The 17,814-nt window shown below is 38.7% G+C and overlaps 1 protein-coding gene across 1 annotated transcript in view; it reads right to left on the bottom strand.

The window, feature by feature from the left end:
* Nucleotides 1–577: 577 nt before the first annotated feature.
* DCP1B (decapping mRNA 1B) overlaps nucleotides 578–17,814 on the bottom strand; it is a 47,017-nt gene continuing 29,780 nt past the window's right edge. Inside the window, exons 6-9 of the mRNA XM_037387943.1 lie at nucleotides 11,624–11,752; nucleotides 10,054–10,893; nucleotides 3,373–3,621; nucleotides 578–1,539 (exon numbers count right to left, since the gene is read on the bottom strand). Coding sequence (XP_037243840.1) covers nucleotides 1,459–1,539; nucleotides 3,373–3,621; nucleotides 10,054–10,893; nucleotides 11,624–11,752 — 1,299 coding nt within the window. The 3' untranslated portion in view covers nucleotides 578–1,458. The remainder of the gene's footprint in view (nucleotides 1,540–3,372; nucleotides 3,622–10,053; nucleotides 10,894–11,623; nucleotides 11,753–17,814) is intronic.

Below are 17,814 nucleotides of genomic sequence, written 5' to 3' on the forward strand. Positions count from 1 at the left end.
GTAGGCACAAGTCTCTAGGGGTTATTCACTTGTGTATAAAGAAAGTAGCTCAACTTTTTTTTTAATTGATTTAGGCACTTTCCCAAGGAATGTGAGCAAATTCCCCCTCCTTGCCACCCCCCCCCCACCCCCCCCCCCCATCACAACATTAGAGAAAGGCCAGATGTATGGGGGTAGGGGCAACTGTTTGCATCATTAGAACTATGGTAATTGAAACCAGCATCCAAATTTACACTGAAGAACCTTCATAGATGAGGCTACTGAGTTGTGCCTACATCACTGCCCACAGTAAAGAAGAGTGTACACTCATTTGTGGATTACAATTAGATTCTCTGCACCCACAAAAGAAATACTTCCTCAGCAACAACTTTGGGTTTCCTGAACTGTAGTAAACTGGCATTTTAGCAGCAGATGCTAATAAAACTACACATTAAATTTCTTTCAGTCATTTATTCTAATCGATTTAAAACCTCATGTGTCTTCTGCCAAGTATAAAACCATTTTAAAGTCATACAAATACAAGTGACCCAACAATTCTAAATACATAGTCCATGGTACAATTGAAATCAGCACATAGTAGGGATTATTCATTTTATTTTCTTTAGAAATGGATCAATGAAATCACTGTGCTCCAGGAACACATTAAAAAAAATTTAATAGGACTTTTACACCAGGTAGCTTTCCCCTTAACAAAGTTGTACATTGCTTGTAATAATGCAGATTGGATCTGGAATAATAGAAACATGAATCCAATGCCACCCCAGAGCTACACTGAGAGCAAGTACATTCACAAACACCACCCCCTCCCCCCCTGCCCCTTTCCTCAAAACACCTGCAGCGTCCCGCTTCTACAGCTAGCTAAAAAAATTCTTGTTAAAATAGAAAAAGATTTTTCTACAAAAATTTGGGGGAAGTCATGACATTTCGTCTAAACTGCTTTGCAGGCAACTAAGCACGATGATGCATCAGTCTTCTCAAGACTTTCCCTTCCCAGATGTCACCCGGATCTTCCCGTTCCTAAACCCGGTCCCACATTGCCACCATGTGGTCAGAGGTGGCCACGTTCACCGGGCCACCTGGGTATGACGTTCCAGAGAAAATCCATGACAAATACCTAGACAATGAATAACCACGCTGCAAGTAAAAAAGAAAACTGAATTCTGAGAAGTAAGTCCTTACGCAGGGAAACCAATGCTAGGTATGGAAAAATATAAGAAAAATAATTTAAGATATTTTGTGATTAAGTCTTCAGTATCATGACGCTCCCCTCCCTAAAGGCACAATCCATTCCCGCTCACTTCTGTCTCAATACAGCATGTACTTGCCAACAAGCAAAATCTATGTGTATGCAAAACGCTTAAGACCATTCATTTCTTTAAACATAAACGTACTTGAAAAATGTGAAACCTTTTTCGTGGAGTTCAGGAGGCAATAGAAATTGAATTTTAAAATCATCTTTCACATAGACTTTTTCATTGCTGCCTTTCTCACACTGAAGAGATATGCTTCATAAATAATATTTAAGAAGTTGTCGTCGTTCTGCAAAACAAAACAGATAATTGTTAGTGCATAACAGGCGTTTTGGGTAAAGACATTACAAGGTTTCTTCATTTCATGGACCAGGTGTTTTTCAACCTTACTGTATTTTAAAAAGTGAGCAACAGGAAGGTGATTTCCTTTACCGAATATATGTATTATTTCCAAGCCTTGCTAGTAGTCTTAGAAGAACTGGACATGAATATAAACTTGACTGCAGCAAACACGACTGTATCTCTATAAGAAGTAATGAGCACACAGAAAACAGATTTCCCAAACTCACAGTGGATTTAATTTGCATCCACTACTCTTGCATGATAGTGTGGTGATGATACAACCCTGTAATTTCTGCTCTTTGCCCTCATTTACCTAGGGATTTCCTTCAGTAGTTTCCTCTATTAGGTCAGTGATAATTCCAAGCACATCTGAAGGAACAGTGAAACACCCTGGGTTTTTATCCTGTACTAAATCCTGCGTAGGCATATCCTTGCATCTTGTTTAGCTCTTTTAGACTTAATGCTCCTGACTGATGCTGCTCCTTTGGCTCTGATGCTTGTTTAACTTTTTCTTTCTAAGGATCGTTTTGCAAGAATGGGTCAACCCACATTAAGAAAGATGTCCTAAGTAGCTCACATAAACATATGAGTGTAATTAAAATCAAGATACTATTTGAGGAAAATCAGGAGCATCTGAGGTTGTAGTTTTATATAATGGAAAATAACAGGTAAGAAATTGGCAGAAAATAATTTCCAGGTAACTGCCACCAAAAACAGCAGGGTCAAATGCACATTTTACAAGTAAGTTTCAGAGGATAAAATTCAATTTTCCTTGACTAGTTTCCTTTTTCATTTCATATATGGATTTGCAACTATCCAGATACTCCAGGTATGTAAAGACAGGATAATGTGGTATTTTATTTTTTAATCCCAATCTAAAAATATGGGGTAAAATGAGAAAAGCCTCTGATTTGTTAAAGATTGTATTTTTTTCCGGGTCTATATCTTAAATCACATTTTAGGTAGCTTTAACATTCTAATAATTACTTTTATTTTTACTCCAAAGCCACACATGCACATAGTTTTGGCCTACAAATTGCATCCTTAAACCTCTGCGTCTATTCCTTGTGCTTTATAGCCAGGTCTTTAGTTATATAATCTCTCCTCAACTTCTACTGTTCAGATATTCATCACATGGCAAGTTAAGGAAAAAAATATTCATCATCACTCATATCATCCCAGAGCAGTAAACAATCATCTCATACATAATGTTAATGCTTTGTCACATTTAAACCTGAAAAACTGCAGCAAAAGGAATTTTAGCATTTTAACTAGAGAATTACATTGCATACACCAAACTAGTATATTTTTAGGTTATCTAACCCATATTTTAAAGTTGCTCACAGTTATTCTGCAATTTTAATTTCCCGTCTGAATTCCTCTTATTCCTAACATGTGTCTCTGAAATATTTGGCAGCCAGGATAATCACCCATTATTTAGCCTTAGCTAAAAATATAATAGATATCTCTCTGGCTTATAGGCCAACCTTATGAAGCTTTCAGTCATCTTTGTTCTTTTCCATCAAATTCATTATCTTTCCCGAACCCCAGAATCAGATGCATTAATCAAAATGCAGTCAAGCCAGTAGTGTGAGAGGCTATCACATCCCCAGTCTATCCCATAGTGCTCTGTTAACATGCAGCCGTAAGCAGCACAACCTCTAACGTGTATTTTTATTATTCATTTGGCCTCTAGACAGACAGATGCAACTGATTATAGGGTGCTTATATCAAAATGGGAAGCAGGATTTTAGGCAAAGTAGAATTCTTAGTGCTTTACCTGGATCAGGTGCAGAAGTGTTTCCTGCAGCTGCATCTTTGTCATTGAGCTGCTGTTGACCGCAGATGGCTCAGGGGTTTGCAATGGCAGAAGAAGGCTAGCTGAGCTAGCAGCAGGTTCTTGGCTTGCTCCTGCTAACCGCCCACTTTCATTTGCTTTTGGTGGAGCCGGTGTAGACTGAGTGAACACCATTGGGGACATCAACAAGGTAGGAGTCACAGTGGCAGGAATGCGTTGAGGTGAGATTACCTGTTCATATAAAAATGAAGTCATCAATTAAACCTATCTACTTAAGTCTATGGGAATAAAAATGATGAAGGCTGCAGAACAATTGATTGGCAACATGTACAGAGACTGCTGGAAATTCATACAGTTACGTGAAGCTCCAGCTCAGGACCACCTACATGATCCAGGTAAAAAGGTCTTCCACCCAAACTGAGATTGCAGCAATGGATTCAAGTCTGATTAAGTCAGATAGGCAAACGATCTTAGGACAAGAGCATTTTATTACAGAAATCAGACTACAATTACGTATCAGCAGTCTTAAAGAATGCAGCTGTTAAGTCTTCTACATGGGGACAGTAAGTCATTAAGTCTAATCTTTGAGAATATACTTACATGCAAATATCACTATTAAAGACAATCTTTATACCTAATACTAGAAAGTATTTTCCAATTATAACTTCCAAATTACTTTATAAATATATATGTGTATATATTTTTTACTTCTCATTTTCCTTAAGGAGAGGGGAAGGAAAAGATCTGAACAGCCACAGTGTGCTGGTGGCACCGTCAGCAACAGAACTGACTCCTAACCAACACGCAGCTGACAAAATCAAAAAGGCCCTCAAAGAGAAGGAAAACCTTGATGCTGCAGTAGTTCTGCAAGTTCTCTCAGTATCATATCCATGCCAACCTGCAAAGATGTGTCAAAAGAACTTTTACTTTTAAATTTCACAATGCATCTTAGAACTGCAAAACATGAAGGACTAGCAAACACCATCAGAAATAATATACAACATAATAGAAAGTTTATTCACTCAGTTTGCTGATATTAGAGCTCTGTCCAGGTAATTCTATTGATAAATCTTAATCCTTAATCAGCCATCTCCTCGCTATTCAAGTATCTGATTTTTTTTTTCAAACAACAGAACATACAAAGGAATTGTTATGAGTCACCAAAGCTCCTCTCTTTTGGACTGGAGCATGATTTATTGCTGCTGTATGAAGGTGAAAGGCTACTAAATCCCATCACTCTGTGTTCTGGGTTACATTTCAGTTTTGAAGAAAAAAATAAATTAAGAATAAACCTCTAAGGTTTATCTCCTAGGTATGCAAACTGAAGTAGTTTAATGTTAAAGAACATTCATATTTTTTGTAGCTCGTCTCACTCCCAGTTATGATTGTTCTACCCAAGACATTTCTGAACAATGTTAGTTAGACTGCAATACAAAGAGAAAAAGAAAGAAACAAAGAGGACTGAGATCTCATGCTGTTTTATACAAAATTTAAGGAAGCAGAAAGACCAGGGGTCAGGAAAGACTCATGGATATTAGAAAGTATGCAATGTGCACCTAATGCAAAAACCTCCCAGTTCACTTTTTAGGTAAATATTGTTTCTCATATATAGAGTACTACTTAAAAACCAAACTCTTGACCTACAGCTTTTTTCCTGCCCCATGGCATGTAATCATAACAGCAATCATCAGGTCTGTGTTAAAAGCTCATGAATGAGTTAAGGTATTCCTAACTCATTGCAGGTTTGCTTCAAACAGTAAGGTAGTGCATATGTTTGTGCACCTATGCTTGAAAAAACAATGTTCATTTTAGGAGAAAACCAATGTAAGTCCAAAGTGACATCCCTCTGTGGAACGAGACCTTCAGACTGTGCACAGATGTTCTCCTGTAAGTGAAAAGGTTGTTTTCCTGTCTGTGGAAGACTGACCAGCTCCACACACTTAGTACAATGCTTCTGCTCTATTCATCCATGCAGATGAAGTAACTCCTTCTCTACCTCAAGGAAAACTGGCAGGGTTAGCTTAAACGAGATGATTCTTCCTAATGTGATTTTAAAAATGCATATACAAACTGCTCCTCCAAGAGCTGGAACCTCCACCAAAGGGATGGTGGTGAGCAGCTGGAAGAGATAAACGGTCTCACTAATGTAGCTGAATCTATGACAGACTAGGTCAAAGACCTAGATGACACGTCCTTCAAAATCAAAAGACATTTCTCTCTAGAGTCCAAGGAAAATAAACAAAACCTGAGACAAACTGTGCTCCTAATAATATACAGTTACTACTGTCAAACACGTAGACATGTTGTGGTTTAAAAGACATACAAAAAATTATTTGTTTTCCCTGGACAGACACAGCTTTTTGGTAGGACTTGCCAAGCATATGGGAACTATATGGAATAAGCAATATTGCCATCTACTGGTGACACAGCTAATATATACAGGTTACTGCAAAATGAATGTGTCAGAAGAGTAGAAAATATATGTATCATTTTTTTCAGTGCATAGCATTTGTTTCTGTAGGCAAACATGAAAATGTATTTTTTGCTAACAGCTCATGCTCAAAGCTTCTGCCATTTAACAAACTTTTACATAAACAACATTTTTTTAAAAAAACATACAGGCAGATTTCATTTTAGATTTAGCTCGATCACCTTCAGTCACTGGGACAACTAACACTCACCAGAAAATGGGATGCTGATCTTGGCATTACTAGTGCAATTCCTATAACACCATGCTTTTGCTGAAAGCACTAAAAATGCTCTGCAGGGACATTAATAGCCTTTGGGGAAATCTTTTAGCTTTGAGTAATTTCTCAGCAGACATAACAAGCCCTTCCAAAATTCTGTTAATCAACTTCTTTTCCACAGAATCTAATCTGAGTTGCTTGTTCATCCAGCCTGTACTGAACTACCTTCAGCTTTATCAGGTCAACACTTAAATCTCTGAGTCACTAGTAACAGAGTAGGAGTCTACCGTCAGTGGTGCAGCAACGAAGAAAGAACACAAGGAAAAATGTGCAAAATAATTGTTGCAGCATATAGTATTCCTTCTCTGCAGCACAAATGCTCACCAAGATATCTGTTTGATATTCTGTGTGGCTGCTGGCAGCTAAAGAACATGATAGCTGGCAAATTCACATAACACCATGAACTAAGGAATGCACTGGATCTTCTGTAATGCAAACTGGCAGCCATTCTTGCTTCCTACGCATGCAGAATCCCACATGCATCAAGTGCTCCTCTGGAACATCAGCACCCGGTGAGTGCTGTGGGCCTCTGTTTTTCATGGCATTACTCAAAACTGAGCACATTTAAACTAAGAATTGTTCAGGAACTTTAAAAAAGCTGGCTACAATGCTAACATTACTTTATCTTTCAAGTTTAATTCAGCATTTTTAAATGTTGTTTAACTACAGAATCTTAAATTACTTTTCAAAACAAATTTAATGTACCTATCTGCATTCCTCTTGTGCATTTTTACAATCTCATGCAGAAACTGCAGTCAGGACAATTGAGAGGTAATGGTGTGATGCTCATACTAGGTACCATGCACATATGCAGAAGACGTAACACTACGTACAAAATACGTTATTGATGGAAAATGCTCTAAGAAATGAGAAAAATGGGAGGCAAGATACATGGCCTTCCAAAGAAAAGACAAATTTGTGTCAAGGTTATTGTAAGCACTTTTAAAACCATAATTCTGATTAACATAAACACTTAAGCATGCATGTATCTATAATCAGGGTAAGTCATGCCTAATACTAAGCATATGCCTAAAAGCCCACTGCAGATTAATGCTTTTTTATTGCACCTTAAGCACACGTTACTCACTGTCAGCATAAGGAATACTTCACAGAATAGGGCTGGCACCAGACCAGACCGAATGCTTCCGAGTATTATTCTTCAGCTTTTGCTTTTTTGATCCTCTCCCCCCCCACCCCCACCCCCCTTTTTTTCTTTGTAACTGGTCTCTTCCTTTCCATGTGGGAGATCACAGTTCTTTTACACCATATGGAGATGCAGCAGAAGCCAATTTAAACTTGGACTTGTAATGTGTCAATTGTGGAAAAGATTGTTGCTTTCATTTTCTTAGTGCTGCTGATGGATTTAGGGTGTTCCTTTAATATGATCTTTTCAACAACGGACACTGTCCAGATACCTCTCTACTCCTGTCAGACTTTTTAGAATTTTCTTTCTCTCTATGCTGAATTGAAGATGCAGTATCAAAAGATAAATAATTACAAGAACAAACCTTTTGCTGCATATGTCAGAATCTGCTTTGATCAATTTTGCATGAGCATGTGCAAATATATTAGTGCCAATGCAATTTCACTCGAATGTCTGTCTGCAGGCACCGCAGCTCTTAAAGCCTCTGGTCTACAGCAAGGATGGTATTATAAAAAGATCAACATCGGTTTTAAAAGTTGTTTCAAATTTTTATTTTCCCTCCCCCCCCCCAAAGTAGCCATATTTCGTGTGGCTAATTCATGGCATTCTACAGGAATACAGGCTTGATTATTCATTTTCTGCCTCCCCCCCCCCCTTTTTTTTTTCTTTTTTGGCAATCTGCTGCATGTGAAAAGAGGCCATTCCTCACAGACTGCAGAGCTTTTAGGTCTCCTAAACAACAATTAGTCATACTTTTGTTATAATTGTTAGTCTATGTATTAAACCTCATAAGCAATACTAAATGTGTCAGAAGAACTGCATCGAATACTGTTTTGATAGCAGCTGTGGCTGTGTCAGTCCCTGAAGCCGCTCCCAGGCAGTCTCAATCTACCTGGTCTGCTCATGGCCATGCAAAGTGAGACTCAGAGTCTCCTGCTTTTTTTTTTTTTTTTTCTTTTAAAGCAAACTTGCAGCAATAATCACAGTGAATGCAGCGAATGAGACTTATTACAGTGAAGATTCTTCTCTTCTCACCAGCTATTGTTCTGTTTGTACTCAAGCAGTAAAATTACTGAAATTGCATTATGTCAGACCTCAGTAATTCCCATTCCATAGTGCAACTAATGCTGGCATAATTTTTTTCAGATAAACTCAGACACTAAGTCATTAGCCATATCAGCATCTATATGTATTTTTAATCTGAAAATATATCAGCATACTTGCCATTTTTTATTTATGGATGCTGACTTAACAATGTATAGCCTGGCCCCTGTCTCGTTTCACTTCCACCTTCAAAGTAGGAATGTTTTATGCCTCCACACTATTGGTGCATGTACCAGTGAATCAGATAATTCCTTTCATTTATAACAGGCGAGTTCCATTCCCAGTGAAAACAGAAGTAAATTTTGTGACTCTGGATCCTCTTTTTATTCATTAGCACTCCACTGGAAAGTCAGAGCACCATCTGTAAGCAACTGATCCTGAATAATTTCAGTGACTAATCCCCCAAAAACTTTCACACACGTTCAAAGTCATGCTGCTTTAATTAAAAGAGTAAAAATAATGATGGTTATTTGCTGTATCAAATTAATCTTCTTGTGACCTCTCTCATGGAATTAGAAATCTTGACCTGTCACAGTTTTAGTCACAGATGTGGCCCTTAGTATTAAATGACTGTTTTGGCCTCTTCACATGTAGGATAACTTTTTAGAATAAGGAGGATTCTTGGAGCATGCTGAAGTATTCTGTAGTCTTTCATTCAGGTTTTTAAGAAGTTGCAAAAGAAAAGCAGCTTTTGAACTTTACAATAAAAAGCTAATGCTTTTTCATTTGGATAAATAACTTCTAGACTCCAGCACAAGGTCAGACTCCCATACAACACAAGTCTTGTGGACAGTCTGTCCATAATAAAGGATGTTAAAAGGGGCTTAGATGCATCCCAAACAAGACATTTAAAGACATTCAGATGTAGAAGATCCTACAGAAAATAAAGTTGTGAACAAAGACACTAGTTGTCCAGGATGGGGCATTTTGTAATTACATGTGAAGCTTTTCCAAAGAACAGAAAACAGCAGCCACCAGAGACACAGTCTCTGGTCTCTTGACATCTCCTGAATTTTATAAGGTACAGTCTGACTTTTAGGGTTATCATCATCAGAATTAAGGGGTTTGGGTTTTTTTGGCACAAGTCCTTTTTTCAGAATAATACATAGCAAATAAAAAAATTGCTAATGAATAGCTAGAAGTAGTAGCTATGGTACAAGATAGTTAATTCACTGATACACAAATACTTTAAAAAACTGCTGTTTGAAAATAAGTGACCTTTTAAGAACCTTCAACAACTGGCATACAAAGGGATGCATACCTGCACAAAGAAAGCTACAACTAGTTTTGTGAGAAAAATTATTAAACCCAACATATTACACTCTGTAACCAGCAATTATACCCAACAGCCTGAGACCAAGTATGGCAACTGAAAACTACATGACTTTTCAAAGTGCCTCCAGAAAAACCCCAAGACTGCAGTATTTGTGGTCATTACTGATGTGCAAGTGATACAGTCTTCAGTATTTACAGTATCACAGCTTGGTAAATTAGAACTTACTTGATGTTGTTAAATCACCACCTGCAGAATGAATGACGTGCAACATGTAGTAAGAGAGTAACAAGAATATACTGGACAAAATTAAACACAGAGTAACCTTACAAAACACCAAGTTCAAAAGATTGCTATATTTTTATTTATTTTAAATGTTGAGGTTTCCCATTTACCTGAAAGAGAGCGCTCTGTTTTTCTGTACCTGGTGCCTTTTCTATCCAGGAATCCAGTGGTTTCAGCGGACTGGTATTCTGAGTAACAACCGGAAACTTAGCTGCCAAGGTTGGTCTGCTGGATACATGTAACTGTTGTTCTTGTTGCACTATGTGGAGTTTTTTCAGTAACTCTTGAGGTGAAATCACCCCAGAATTGGCTGCTTGATTGCCCGAGAGAGAAAGTGGCTGTCTAGGAAGTTTGGATTGTTCCTTACCAAGTGTCTGAGAATCTAAAGTCTGGCTTGGTAGGGAACCATTGAAATATACCAAAGGTGGCTGGCTCATATTATTTACTGTTGCTGCTGGTGCTCCAACAGCAGCAGGAGTCCTGCTGAACACTGAAGCTGTCGAGTTCACAGATCCTGTTGCGCTGGGGTCCATTTTAGTCACTGACCCTGACTGACTCTGTAACTTCTGTAATAAGCTCTGAGCGCCAGCAGTATCCTGAACTACATGAGATGTTGCAATACCATGAGAAGTCACAGGTTGGAAGAGTCCAGTGAAAGTCTCACCCACAGGGTGGATATTGCCATTTTCACAGAGTCGGTTCTCAGGAAACTCAGCAAGTGGATGAAGGTCTGTCCCACGCACCATAAGCTTCTGAATGGCGGGGCAAAGTTGTTTCTCGGCAGAGGGTGAATGCCTGCTGGGTTCTTCATAGGATAGGGAACGTACCACACCCTGCCTAACAGGAAGATTCTCTTGATGCTGCTTATTAAGTGGTTCTGAGACATCCGGCTTTTCTTGTTTTCCAAACAGTGCTGTCAAAGACAAGTGCTGTGGTTCAGGATCCACGTTCTGTGAGGGGACAAAAGAAAAAAGTAAACGTAGCTTCCTCACGCATAAGTTACATTAAGTGGCAACAATATTAAGCCAGCAGTATTCAAAGAAAAGCTGAGAAAACTGCTATGCTCTTTTCTCCCAAGAGGATTTTTAATAGTTTTGTCACATAGGAAGGGCAAGAAGACAGTTCTCAAGCTGCTAATGTGGGAACAGTGAATCTGAGATAGCCATGGCTTCACTTTAAATACCAAGAAAAAGCATCTTCCCTTTCAGTCATCAGTACAATGTTAGTAAGAGAAATCTCCCCACGTATGAAGTAGGGCCACTTATTGTGCATCTCCCTGTCACAGATGAATTCAGCTTTTAGGATTTTGCAGCGTGATTTAGCTTGAAAATATATCAAGAGACATTTCTTTATTTAGATTAACTCAATTCACCTTAAAAAAGGGACACAAAAACTGTGGTGCAGTAATTGACTAGACCAGCTTGCAACCAAAGCAACATCTGAAATTTGAGAGAGAAGTATTTCTTTGTTGCATCAGGATAGTAGGCCTGTAATTTAAATGCTCCCACATCATATGGTGGGGGTTGTGGAGCTTTTTATACAACAGATTAGTTTTGCATTTAAAATCATTCCTTACAGTGGTTCCACCACCAATTCTTGCACTGACCTTCCGACTCAAATATTCCTACACAGTTACTCAATCACAGCAGCACTAGTCAGAAAACACGCAAAACATTTTACCTTGCTTTGCTGAGATACTCGTTGATGCTGATTTTCACTAGGCTTCACTGGAATTGGTTTGATTAGGTTGGGGTTGTTATAGATTGCTGAGGAGCTGGTTATTTGTTTTGGCTCTGAGCAGGTCTTGCACTGCAACAGAAAATAAGTATTTTTTAGTAAGTGTAACAGTATCTTTTCCCTTAGTTCTCCACTATAGTAAAATACAGGCATAGCCAGGTATTCAACAACCAAAAATACTACTCCGAGCACTCATTATGAAATACTATGCTACTGTCAGAACTGTAACAACTGCAACGTAATTTTCTAAAACGACAAAGCACATGTCCACTTGATTTCAAGATTTCCCAAGTATGAGGCTTCCCTCTAATTTAAATCCCAGTTTTCTATCTTCTGCTTTTCCCACACTTAAAAAAACATAAAATCATTTTTAAAAAGCACCTTATAAACCAAGCAACAGACGTGCTTTTCCTGCATCAGTAGGCAGCTAGAAGTAGTTTAGATACATGAAGGATTAATGTGCCCATAAAGAACATTTTAAATGCTTTTCATTAAAAATTGCAATTATAACTCACTCTCTTACATAAATATTCCACATTGTAGGAATGTGGAGGATGCATATACCCACACAGAAAAATAATTAAAGATTTAATCAATTTGTAGAATCAGTATGTTTCCTTATTAAATATGACAGGATTAATAACAGTATTTATAAATAAAATGGGCAGAGACAGATGACTAGAAGTGATCAGGGACATGAAATGACTGATATACGAAGAGAGAAGGGCATGACTTAATTCAGAAAAAACACAGAAAATGCAGCACAAAAGAGAAATAATGAATGGAATACGAAAATGTGAATAAGATGGTCTTATTTACATTGTACAAAACCCAAGAATACAGTTAATGAAACTAAAAAAGTCTTGGGTATACAAGGAATACAAAGGAAACAGTATATTGGAAGTCATTGTTGCTCGATACAATTGAAACCAAGAAACTGGGAAGAATTTTTAAAGAATTATCTAACAAAAAGTTAATCCTATCTAACAAGAATATTCATAGTTAATTACCTGAATTTGATGGGCTCTATGTTTTATACTGCAGGACTAATGGCTGGGTAGGGAATGATCGGTTTTGGTTTCTCATTCTTTCCTCCAAAGAGCCCAGTCTCGTGCAATACGGGGGACAGAACTCTGGACCGAACAGACTGCCATATGGACACACAGCAAGAGCCAACTGCTGTGCAATTATGACAATGTCTGTGTCCTTTCCAGAACCTTCTGAGATAAACTCCTTAGGATGAAAATGTGTTAGGTGAGAAAATAACCCCCACTCTCAAATATACAAAACTGATCATTTAATCAATTTCTGGCACCCACCACAACAGTGAACAAAGACACATTGGTTCCAGGGCTGATCAGTAAAACACAACTTGAATTCTCCAAGGGATTCAAGGGACTCTAGGAGGTACTCAGTGCCTTCTTTGCAACACTGGTCCTCATGAATCCCAGGCCCTTGAGGCCGGTGGGACAGTCTGGAGTGATGAAGACTTACCCTTGGTAGGGGAGGATCAGGTTAGGTAGCATATAAGCAAAGTGGACGTACAAATCCATGGGACCAGACTGGATGCACTCATAAGAGCAGAGAGAGTTGCTTCTGTCACTGTGAAACCACTATTTTTAAAGGTAATGGCAACTGCGGGAGGTTCCCAAGGACTGGAAGAAAACAAATGTCAGCACCAGTACCACCTTCAAGAAGGGCAAGAAGGAGGATTGAGGGAACTTCAGGCCTGTTTGCCTCAACTTGACAACTGGGAGAGTGATGAAACAAATGGCTTTCTAATGGACACCATTTCTAGACATATTAAGGATATGAAAGTGATTGGGAGTAGCCAGCATGAATTTATAACAGGGAGACCTTGCTTGCTCAACCCCGTAGCTTTTTACAGTTAGATGACTGGCTCAGTGTATGATGGAAAAGCAGTGGATATTGTTTACCTTGACTTTTGCAGAGCTTTTGACACTGCCTCCCATAACACTGTCAAAGACAAACCGATGAAATGCAGACTAGGTAAGTGGACAGTGAGGTGGATAGAAAACCGTCTGATCTGCTGGACTCAGTATATTGTTGGCGTGAAGTCCAGCTGGAAGCCAGTCACTAGTGGTGTACCCCTGGGCTTGACATTGAGGTCAATACTGTTTAACATCTTCATTAATGACCTGAATGATGGGACAGAGCAGGCTTGCAGACAATATAAAACAAGAATGTGTAGTTAATAGACTAGATGGTTCTGCTGCCACAGAGACCCTGACAGGCTGGAGAAACCAGCTGACAGGAACATGAAGTTCAGCAAAGGGAAACTGAGGAAGAATAACCCCTTGCAGTACAGGCTGACCAACTGCTGCTGACCGACCAACTGAAGAACAGCTTTGCAGAAATAGACCTGGGTGGACAAGAAGCTGAATACGAATCAGCAACATGCCCCTGCGGCAAAAGAAGGCTAACAGCATCCTGGGTTACATTGCCTGGCAGAGCATTGCCAGCTGATCAAGGGAGGTGATCCTTCACTTCTACTGAGCACTGGTGAGACCACTGGTTAGACACTTCTACTGAGCACTGCAGTGCTAGGTCCAGTTCTGGGCAACTGTCATGGCTTAACCCCAGCTGGCAACTAAGCACCACAGAGCTGCCACTCGCTCCCCATGCATCAGGATGGGGGGAAAGAATCAGAAAAGTGAGAAAACTCATGGGTTGAGATAAAGGTAGTTCAATAAGTAAAGCAAACCCCCCACACACACAAGCAAAGCAAAATGAGGAATTCATTCACCACTTCCCATGGGCAGGCAGCTGTTTGGCCATTGCCAGGAAAGCAGGGATCCATCACGTGTAATGGTTACTTGGGAAGACAAATGCAGTAACTCTGAATGTGTCCCCCTTCCTTCTTCTTCCCCCAGCTTTATATACTGAGCATGACATTCTATGGTATGGAATGTCCCTTGGGCTAGTTCAGGTTAGCTGTCCTGGCTGTGTCCCCTCCCAATTTCTTGTGCCCCTCCAGTTTTTTTGCTGGCAGGGCCTGAGAAACTGAAACCTCCTTGACTTAATGTTAACATTACTTAGCAACAACTGAAAACATCAGTATGTTATCAACATTGTTCTCATACTAAATCCAAAACACAGCACTGTACCAGCTACTAAAAAGAAAATTAACCCTAACTCAGCCAAAACCAGGACAGCTTCCCAGCACAAGAAAGATGCAAACACACATGAGTGATTTCATTGGAAGTCTATGAAGCTGATTTAAGCACCTGTCAAGCAAGGAGAGGCTTAAGTCTCCAGAAGAGAAGGCTCAGGGTATAATATCAACATGTATAAATACCCGATAGGAAGAAGTAAACAAGACTGAGCCAGACTCTTCTCAGTGGTGTCCAGTGAAGACAAGGCAAAAGGCAAAAAACAGAATATACAAAATCTTGCTTAAAATTAAGAAAAAAACTTTAAGGATGTTTGAATGCTGGAACTGGTAGCCCAGAGAGTTGTGGAGTCTCCACCCATGGAGATATTTAAAATCTGACTTAACATGGGCCCTGAGCAACCCACTTTAGCTGATACTGCTGTAAACAGGGAGGCTGGACTAGATTATCTCCAGAGGTCTTGAAGATTTTGTGAGTCTCTGCTGAAAAAACATCTTGTGGGTGTTCGGACAGTCAAGGACTCCTGCAATGAATTTCTGAAGACATGATCCTGCTAAGTACAAGTGTAGTTCCACTCATGTACCTGGGTTTCTTCTATTGTATGACCATTTTTGTTTCAAATGTTGCTCTTAGAAATAACTTTAAAGTATGCACAGGCAATCATGCCATAAAGTGGTTAGCTATTCAGTTTGAAGAACTTTGCCTCTTCTTTCCTGCTATACCCCTACTGCATAATGTGAGAAACTTCCTCAAGCACTAGACTGGAAAAAAACATGAAGAACAAAGTACTGACTTTGCCAGTAATGCAGAGCTTCACAGCAAAACTGAATTTCAGTTAAATATAAGTGCCTCATGGCTAATCTGAGTGGGCTGCATTCAAGATGTAAATATATTTAAACTGTATTTAAACTCAGCTACACTTTTTGCCCTCTCGGGGCAAAGGGGGAGAAATAAAAATCAAAGAAATAATTTTACTAAAATGTGGTATCTCATTCATCCAGAGCCTTGCTACCCATCTCACAGCACAGTGCAACGCTGATGACTAAAGATGTCCTAAAATTCAGATAAAGAACTAATTCCACAGACTATTCACCGTAAGCACAATAGTTTTCTTTTAAAGCTAGTTTAAAATCCCTTTTCTGTGATTCAAAGTCTGATTAATGGAAGCACTCAACAGAAACTGAAGTTTCAGTTTTGCCAAGCAATTATTATTTAAAATAGTTATGAATGGAATGCTATAAAAAATCGTAACAGAAAGAAGTAATACTAGGCAACCCACAACACTAAAATATCTATTAAAGCTTTTACACTACGGAAAAGTTCCCTTTGCATTTATTAACTCAGAGTTAAATTTATCAATGCACTGCTCAAAAAATTGTTTTCTTAGGTTCTTCCAAGCTTACACATTGTTTAATGTTGAATTTGAATAACATACTTTTTTGTTGTTTTCTACAAGCTTTATTTTCTCATAATTTCCAGGCAGTTCATATGGATTCTCAACAATGTCCTAGTATGGAGCCTTCTGCAACTTCATCAGTTTTAAGCTTTAAATACACCAGGGCAAATGACGGAATTATTCTTAATCACTTTGTCACTGAGTTTCTGACTGGTGACTTATGTTGTCCCTCATTCACTTAAGGACGGCTAAGCATCTAACCTAATTAATTACCAGATTTTTTTTTTTTTCATAGTCCAAGTAAGTGCTTCCTTTAGCCCCTATCTGATCTATACTAAAACAAATAAAGATAATTTTCTTTTTTAGATTGGACAGATCCTACATGATACTACACATACCAAAACCACACCAGTGAAATTAAATGGCTTTTTTCTCCCGAACTGTTTTCTTTCTAATGATGCTGACTTTTCTTCAATATACCTCTTTCTTGTTGCTATTTTTCAGCATAGCTTTTTTTGGCCAAAATACATATAAGCCTATATTTAAACTTTTTTCTTTAACATGATGCATAGCATGCTCTTTGCATATTTCACAGTTAAGTCCTGCAGAATTTGAATAATACCATTATTTCCCCAGGGTATTTTTATAGGCTGAACTCATCAGAAACCATGAGTACCTTAGATGCCACTCTCATACTCTGCATGATCACAGAACTAAGCTTATAAAAATGAGGTGAGAAGCAGTACAGTCTAATGGAGTTATCACTACATGAGTGTTTTTCAGACCAAACTCCTCAGCAAAATGAACAGCAGCATACACAAAGGCCTATTAGAGAATGCCATTGACCTGTCTCGGTATCATCCCCATGATTTGATAACATAGCTAGTAGGCTGGTATCAAATACAAAGAAGAATGTTGAAGAGTAAAAAATCTTGTGATGATTTCAAAGGGATCTGTAACTACTGGAGCTCAGAATATAAGGTCATTTTGGCAGATGGGTAGCATGGCCTTGCTGATGAGTAAGTTAGCAGCACCAGAATGACATTTTAAGCAATTGTCAGGTGGACAGGTAAAGAAGATATCAGATGCCATCATCAAGAAACAGCATCAAGCAACATGAAAGAAATGTCACCATGCTCTTGAATGATAGAACCAGAAGAATAGTCATCAGCTAAAACACTTGACGATTACTACATCTTGCTTCACAGGTCTGTCCTTTAGTCATGTGTCTTGTTCAAAGCAATGCTCCTACAAAAGATTAGTAAGAAATCAAAAGGTTCTAAGATCAAGTCAAAGAAAGGCTAAGCAACACTGGAAAAAAAATAGACATAAGTGATCAATGTCAATCAAAAGGAACAAGACCATCACTGAGGATGTTTTAGGCAAGTCTGGTATAGTCAGAGACATCTGAGGCAAACAACTGCTCTGTGTTGTCAGATTTCACAGTCTACCTGTACAATACGAAGCTTAAGCTGAACTCGACATCGTCAAAGGAAACACGATGACAAGCACAAATAACAAATGGACAAGCGCAGTACCTCAGTATTGCAGTTCTCCTGAAGCAAATACCATGTCACATCCCAATCTCATGTTCTGTGGCAAAA

This window comes from Falco rusticolus, chromosome 5 (genome assembly GCF_015220075.1).
Source record: "Falco rusticolus isolate bFalRus1 chromosome 5, bFalRus1.pri, whole genome shotgun sequence".
NCBI classification, from domain to species: Eukaryota; Metazoa; Chordata; class Aves; order Falconiformes; family Falconidae; genus Falco; species Falco rusticolus.